The following is a 7,500-nucleotide window of genomic DNA, read 5'->3' on the forward strand; positions in this document are numbered from 1 at the left end:
AACGACTCCTGACTGATGAAAGAGAATAAATCTATATATTTATGGATCTGAGCTTCAGTCCATCAGACAGAAACAGCTGCTCTGATGTTTCTACCTTCATGTGGCTCTGCTGTGGTTTTAAATGTTGCTGCAGCAAGGCATTGTGGGAAGGAAGCTCCAGTGTTTCCTAAAGGTCACATGACTGCTGGTGTGCTCATTAGGCAGCAGACACAGGTGCAGTGAGCGTCTGCTTCCCTCTTTGTTCCTGGGTGTGATCAGTGAGTACTTTGATTTTCATATGTTGAAATAGAGACGTATCAATGTATTGATTATGTATTGATGTGATTTAGAGCTGGTCTGATCAGTGAGTTCCTGTTTATCAGTCACAGTAAAAACCAGCAGGGTGTGAAAGGTCCAGAGCTTTTATCAAGTCACAATCACTGATCAATCAATCAGTCCTAATATCACTGATCATCAGAGTCAGAATACTTTATTGATCCCCAGGGGGAAATCTGGAGAAGTTACAGTTGCTCCCTCAGAAAAGAACAGAGAATAGGAAGAAGATAAAGATAAAAAAATAAACATGAAATATAAATATGTCCTTCTACTATAATATATAAATGAAATGAGTTTAAAATTGCTTTTGAAAGTGTCAGAAATGCAGTTATTGTAATTTAATAAGTATAACTAAATCAATTCTGATGCATGAGCTGGAGCTGGATCAGCAGCAGGAAACGGATGGATGAACAGATCAATAAAAAAATAACTTGTTGATTTAACGTCCACGTATGAATGTTACACGAGGTCAAACAGGAACATTTACTTCCTCCAGCAGAACAGAACCTCTTAAAGACTGTTACAGGTTCTTTTCTGAGGAAACCTGATGAAGGTATTTTACCCGCCCGGCACCTGAAGTGGACCCGGTTCCAGACGCTTCCACAAGTCGACACAGCGAAGCACATTACTGACAAACAACAGCTTCATCGTGACTACAGTGTGTTTGTAATCGGCACTGTATGATAAAGTGTAGTGGACGTTAACAGCTGGAACATCTGGAGAATCTCCCACCTGTTTGAAGAGAGCGTAGATCTTCAGTTTGACCTCATTGCCGGGGTCGTTCCTCAGCGTCGACAGTTTGCCCTTCGCCTGTTCGAACTGCTCCACGGTCGCACCTGCACACACACTGACCATCAGTGACGACCTGCAGCTAAACATTTCCATCCTGTTCTGATGATCCCTCAGACCTGGGCCACGCGTCACATGGATCAGATCATGAAACAATTCCCACTGACGAGGAAATAAGAACAAAGAAAACTGTCGTATCACTTCAGTCCGATGGAAACGCTCGTGTTTAGGTTTGGGACCGTCGTATGAACAGCAGAGCGTCCCTCTCAGGGGCGAGAAGAAACAGCATCTCAGGTCAGGAAACATGTTCACAGTCTCTCCTTCCTATGAACGCAGGTGTTTCATTATAATGTCACAGTGAAGTTGACCTTTGACATTTTGAAGGTCATTTGAGTTCAACTGTGTCGTAATCAGTGAATGAAGTTGTGAGTTATGGCCAAAAACGTGTTTTGTGAGGTCACAGTGACCTTGACCTTTGACCTTTGTCCAAATCTAATGGGTTGATTGTTGAGTCCAGCTGAAAGTTTGAGCCAAATGTGACGGTGTTACTGAGACCTGAAAACATAAAGCCTCCGGCTCCGACTGTTGCATGAAAAATAAATGGAACCCGTTCATTGTTGCATCATTATTATTATTATTATTATTATTAAGAACATTTATCTGTGGGCCAACCAGAGCTGCTTTACTGTATAATATAATATTGCACAGTGACAGAACAGCCCTGAACAGCTGCTGTTTACTGCTGCCAGTGTTGACACTGCTTTGCTTTGGTTGATCTCGCTCATATAGCCCCAGGTAAAGGAGGAAGGTGTGTAGTTTTAATAAAGAAAGGTTTATGTAGAGAGAAAAAATCTGTTGAAATCATGAAAAAAAGAGATTTCATGTTTAAAGTTACATTTACTCTAAGAAAGGTCAAAAAAAATAATATGAAAAGATGACCATAAGTTGTTTTTGTCAAACTAACCCACATGCGTTCACCTTACAATGAAGTGAAACAGAAAAGCAACAGAGCTTCACTTTGGAGAATCAGAGAAATCTATTATTGATGGTAAATGACTGAAACGATCGTTTGATTATTTAGTGACTCTCAATGGATTTAAAACAAGCACTTGTTTGGATCTGTATGTTTGTTACTCACCCATCATAGGAGAGGCTGTGGTGTGGAACTTCAGACTGGGAATACTGGAGAATCTGACCAAGCTGGTGACACAGAAGGAAACGACTGAAAACTGAGTCACTGAACATTATGATCCTCTTCAGAAGCTCAGTCACTATTGGGCCAAATATAAAACAGCAAAACCAGAAAGAAGGAAATAAAACTATAAAACAAATAAATACACTGCAATTAACAAAAGACAGACAAAATATATAGAAACACACAAAAGGAACTTAATAGTTCATCAAATCAGCTGATAATAAATCACATGAACGGGAAAATATGTATATAATATATTTCTTAATAAATCATTTGACAAAATCAAGAAAATGTTCCTTCCTGACGTCTTCACATTTATTTCACTGTATTAATGTTTCATAATGTTTCCCTCTCTAATATTTCATTACCAGCTGTCGTCATGGCAACACCTGGTCCTGGAAACACCTGCTGCAGTGGGAGGGAACGACCTCAGAGGTGGTTGTGAGGCAGGTGTGTATACATAGATACTGTATGTAATAAACTTTACAGGTGTGCAGTTGAGATGGAGGCGGAGTTACAGATGGCTGTGGTCTGACCATGAGTGATGATGTAATAATGTTGTAATAACTATCACTATTGTCTTTAACATATTTTATTTTTACATTCTCATCCTTTTCGGTTTGATTGGCTGGAGCCGCTACATGTTTGACACTTTGGACCAATCGATGAATCAGTTAATTGATAAAGGAGCAGCTGTTGTCTGAATCCAGTCAGGTAATGTCAGCGCCTCCACCTCTGATCCTCCTCTGGGGATGTGGAGCAAAGGTCACAGCTGACTTTAGCTAGCTGTTGTTCAGCTCACACGGCCTCAGGTACGATAATAAACCAGCGGAGCAGGTTTTTATTTCCTGATCTAAGAGAGGCTTCTCCTCTGCAGTGACCTCTGATACCCGGATCCTCCCATCATTCATTCAGCTGCAGGACAGAGAGACCTCCTGACAGCACAGACTGTCTGAGGCTGCTAACCGGGCTAAGCTAACCAGCAGCTGACCCGTGCATAAGTTTTTAACCGTTAAAAAATCACAGTTAACGCCACCAACAACCAAACACCGCGATAGCTGCGTTGAACGTTAACGGACAGTCTCACCTTCTTAGCTTGACCAAACGCCAGGGAGCGGAACACTGCAGGGCGACGCCGGCCATTTAAACCCGGAGCTGGGGGTCCAAAGAGCAGGAGGTGCAGAGGAGGTGCAGAGGAGGTCCAGGCAGGGAAGGGTTAACTAGCTTAACCTCAGCGGAGCTAACCAGCGGAGAACTGCTGCTCCCGCCCACTCTGTCGTCTTCTGCTCTCCCATTGGCTGAAAGTGAAGCGTCTGAATCGGATTCATCCAATGGGCGAAGGCTTTGAGAACCGGGTGTCAGCGTGTGCGTCCTATCCGAACCAATCGGAACGGACTCTGACGACGAAGGCCCGCCTCTGTGCGAGCGCGCGGCCAATGGGCGGGAAGCGCTCCTTCACGATGCGGCGAGTCCGTGCTGCTCCGGGAAGCGATGATGCAGGAGCTGTGCTGCTCTGTCCGCCCGTCTGGATGCTCCAATTAAAACCATGCCGCAGCCAAAATCCCGGAAAATCGCCGTGTTGGGTTACAGGTCGGTGGGTAAGTCCTCGTCATGTCACCTCCATGTTATTAGTTTTGCCGCGCTGCGTGTCAGCCTGGAGCCACGCCACTACTGTTGGTTCATTTAAAGCTTTGTCCTTCAGCAACGTGTAGACTGTCCGTCCTGATGTTAGTCCACATGAGACACGAAGACAACATGAATCTGTACAATCATTTAACAGACTTGAAGCAGTAATTGGGAACAAGCCGGGATTGGTTACCCGACAGCCAATCAGATTGTGCGGCAGGTGTGGTCCTGATGCTGCGGCCCTCACACCGTCACCTGATACTGAGTCAGTGTCAGCTATAAAACTGTTTGTACCACACACGCATCAGTGCAGCGTGACATGAGGAGTCATGTGACCAAACAGCAGCATTTCCAAAGGCTTTATAAGCTGTAATTAATGGATTATTAATGCCTGATAAATACTGATTTAAACATCAGTTATAAGCCATTAATAAGAATAACTTCTGGGTTGCCAGGTTGTGGAAAATCCTCCTCCAGCAGACACTTTGTCCTTATGGAAAAGGGCTGCAGGACATCTGGAACAAACTCCATCTAGAAACTGATCAACAACATTTACAACCACAGATTTATCCTGTTGTAACTTATAGTCTGACTGTGAAAGTGAAACTAGTCTGAACGCAGAGAGCAGCAGTAAATGTGACACGTGGACGTAAGAAGTTCCAGTTTGGGTCTGAGCGATTAATCAAATTTTCTTTTTCGATTACGATTTAGTCTTCCAGCGATTATGAAAACAAGACAATCCAGATAAACTATATTTAATAAACAACTTTCTGTTTCACAACAAATTGCTTTCCCCTACAAAAACCATCCCCCGTCCACTTCCTGGTTACGTTGCGTACGTTAGCAACATATGCGACGTAGATGAATTGATTTCATTGATCAGTCGTGTTACAGTTACTGGTCCGAGCTTCATCACCTGCAGCCAACGGTTCAGGTGATGCTCGTGTGTGTGTTGTACTAAAGTGTGTGATGTCACCATTTGACCTGAGAGTGTGTTTGTAGGGAAGTCGTCTCTCACCATCCAGTTTGTGGAGGGGCAGTTTGTGGACTCCTACGACCCCACCATAGAGAACAGTGAGTCTGCGTGGTCATTGGTCCTTCACTGGGGGGGGGGGGGGGGGGGGGGGGGGGCGTTCAAGACTCTGACACGGTCTCTGTTTGTCCCTCAGCGTTCACCAAGACGATGACTGTGAACGGGCAGGAGTACAACCTGCAGCTGGTCGACACGGCCGGCCAGGTGAGCTCTTCCTCAGGTAACTTCCTCTGTTGCTTTATTCACTCCTGATAGAAGGAAGAGCTGCAGGTGAGCCGCCACAGTATCGCACACCTGTACAGTCAAAACCATGCCGCAGCCAAAATCCCGGAAAATCGCCGTGTTGGGTTACAGGTCGGTGGGTAAGTCCTCGTCATGTCACCTCCATGTTATTAGTTTTGCCGCGCTGCGTGTCAGCCTGGAGCCACGCCACTACTGTTGGTTCATTTAAAGCTTTGTCCTTCAGCAACGTGTAGACTGTCCGTCCTGATGTTAGTCCACATGAGACACGAAGACAACATGAATCTGTACAATCATTTAACAGACTTGAAGCAGTAATTGGGAACAAGCCGGGATTGGTTACCCGACAGCCAATCAGATTGTGCGGCAGGTGTGGTCCTGATGCTGCGGCCCTCACACCGTCACCTGATACTGAGTCAGTGTCAGCTATAAAACTGTTTGTACCACACACACGCATCAGTGCAGCGTGACATGAGGAGTCATGTGACCAAACAGCAGCATTTCCAAAGGCTTTATAAGCTTTACTTAATGGATTATTAATGCCTGATAAATACTGATTTAAACATCAGTTATAAGCCATTAATAAGAATAACTTCTGGGTTGCCAGGTTGTGGAAAATCCTCCTCCAGCAGACACTTTGTCCTTATGGAAAAGGGCTGCAGGACATCTGGAACAAACTCCATCTAGAAACTGATCAACAACATTTACAACCACAGATTTATCCTGTTGTAACTTATAGTCTGACTGTGAAAGTGAAACTAGTCTGAACGCAGAGAGCAGCAGTAAATGTGACACGTGGACGTAAGAAGTTCCAGTTTGGGTCTGAGCGATTAATCAAATTTTCTTTTTCGATTACGATTTAGTCTTCCAGCGATTATGAAAACAAGACAATCCAGATAAACTATATTTAATAAACAACTTTCTGTTTCACAACAAATTGCTTTCCCCTACAAAAACCATCCCCCGTCCACTTCCTGGTTACGTTGCGTACGTTAGCAACATATGCGACGTAGATGAATTGATTTCATTGATCAGTCGTGTTACAGTTACTGGTCCGAGCTTCATCACCTGCAGCCAACGGTTCAGGTGATGCTCGTGTGTGTGTTGTACTAAAGTGTGTGATGTCACCATTTGACCTGAGAGTGTGTTTGTAGGGAAGTCGTCTCTCACCATCCAGTTTGTGGAGGGGCAGTTTGTGGACTCCTACGACCCCACCATAGAGAACAGTGAGTCTGCGTGGTCATTGGTCCTTCACTGAGGGGGGGGGGGGGGGGGCGTTCAAGACTCTGACACGGTCTCTGTTTGTCCCTCAGCGTTCACCAAGACGATGACTGTGAACGGGCAGGAGTACAACCTGCAGCTGGTCGACACGGCCGGCCAGGTGAGCTCTTCCTCAGGTAACTTCCTCTGTTGCTTTATTCACTCCTGATAGAAGGAAGAGCTGCAGGTGAGCCGCCACAGTATCGCACACCTGTACAGTCAAAACACCTGCGTCAAACGAAGACGAACACAGGTTGCTCCTCTGTGTGTGATGTCTCAGTTATCAGAGACAATAATAGGTGGTTAGTATTTGTATGATTTCTCTCTCTCTGTCTGTCTCTCTCTCTGTCTCTCTCTGTCTCTGTCTCTCTGTCTCTCTCTCTGTCTCTGTCTCTCTCTGTCTCTCTGTCTCTCTCTCTGTCTCTGTCTCTGTCTCTCTCTCTCTGTCTCTGTCTCTCTCTCTCTGTCTGTCTCTCTCTCTGTCTCTCTCTGTCTCTGTCTCTCTGTCTCTCTCTCTGTCTCTGTCTCTCTCTGTCTCTGTCTCTCTCTGTCTCTCTCTCTGTCTCTCTCTCTGTCTCTCTCTCTGTCTCTCTCTCTCTGTCTCTCTCTCTGTCTCTCTCTCTGTCTCTCTCTCTGTCTCTCTCTCTCTGTCTCTCTCTCTGTCTCTCTCTCTGTCTCTCTCTCTGTCTCTCTCTCTCTCTCTGTCTCTCTCTCTCTCTGTCTCTCTCTCCTTGTGTGGTTATTGTTTAGTGATGCTGTAGTTTCCGTCCCAGCTCAGAGAGTCCTCTGTCTGTCTCTCTCTGTCTCTCTCTCTGTCTCTCTCTCTCTGTCTCTCTCTCTGTCTCTCTCTGTCTGTCTCCCTCTCTCTCTGTCTGTCTCTCTCTCTCTCTGTCTCTCTCTGCTTGTGTGGTTATTGTTTAGTGATGCTGTAGTTTCCGTCCTAGCTCAGTGAGTCCTCTGTCTGTCTCTCTCTGTCTCTCTGTCTGTCTGTCTCTCTCTCTTTCTCTCTCTGTCTCTCTCTGTCTCTGTCTCTGTCTCTCTC

At 45.3% G+C, this 7,500-nt stretch overlaps 4 protein-coding genes across 7 annotated transcripts in view; 2 read left to right on the forward strand and 2 right to left on the reverse strand.

Moving 5' to 3' along the window:
* The window catches only part of eci2 (enoyl-CoA delta isomerase 2), an 8,346-nt gene extending 4,808 nt beyond the window's left edge, over window positions 1-3,538 (reverse strand). Inside the window, exons 1-3 of the mRNA XM_056363925.1 lie at window positions 3,387-3,538; window positions 2,243-2,304; window positions 1,048-1,151 (exon numbers count right to left, since the gene is read on the reverse strand). Of these exons, the coding sequence (XP_056219900.1) occupies window positions 1,048-1,151; window positions 2,243-2,304; window positions 3,387-3,442 (222 nt within the window). The 5' untranslated portion in view covers window positions 3,443-3,538. The remainder of the gene's footprint in view (window positions 1-1,047; window positions 1,152-2,242; window positions 2,305-3,386) is intronic.
* Window positions 1-7,500, reverse strand: part of LOC130160996 (NACHT, LRR and PYD domains-containing protein 12-like) — a 347,054-nt gene that overhangs the window by 197,619 nt on the left and 141,935 nt on the right. The gene's annotated exons all lie outside the window — the stretch shown is intronic.
* LOC130161021 (GTP-binding protein Rheb-like) lies at window positions 3,743-5,242 on the forward strand. The gene is made up of 3 exons (XM_056363945.1): window positions 3,743-3,897; window positions 4,928-4,999; window positions 5,095-5,242. The coding sequence occupies exons 1-3, from the start codon at window positions 3,846-3,848 to the stop codon at window positions 5,208-5,210; spliced, it is 240 nt and encodes a 79-aa protein (XP_056219920.1). The 5' UTR covers window positions 3,743-3,845; the 3' UTR covers window positions 5,211-5,242.
* Window positions 5,264-7,500, forward strand: part of LOC130161024 (GTP-binding protein Rheb-like) — a 13,440-nt gene continuing 11,203 nt past the window's right edge. The window contains exons 1-3 of the mRNA XM_056363948.1: window positions 5,264-5,320; window positions 6,353-6,424; window positions 6,512-6,579. Coding sequence (XP_056219923.1) covers window positions 5,269-5,320; window positions 6,353-6,424; window positions 6,512-6,579 — 192 coding nt within the window. The 5' untranslated portion in view covers window positions 5,264-5,268. The remainder of the gene's footprint in view (window positions 5,321-6,352; window positions 6,425-6,511; window positions 6,580-7,500) is intronic.

Source organism: Seriola aureovittata, chromosome 20 (genome assembly GCF_021018895.1).
Source record: "Seriola aureovittata isolate HTS-2021-v1 ecotype China chromosome 20, ASM2101889v1, whole genome shotgun sequence".
Classification (NCBI taxonomy): domain Eukaryota; kingdom Metazoa; phylum Chordata; class Actinopteri; order Carangiformes; family Carangidae; genus Seriola; species Seriola aureovittata.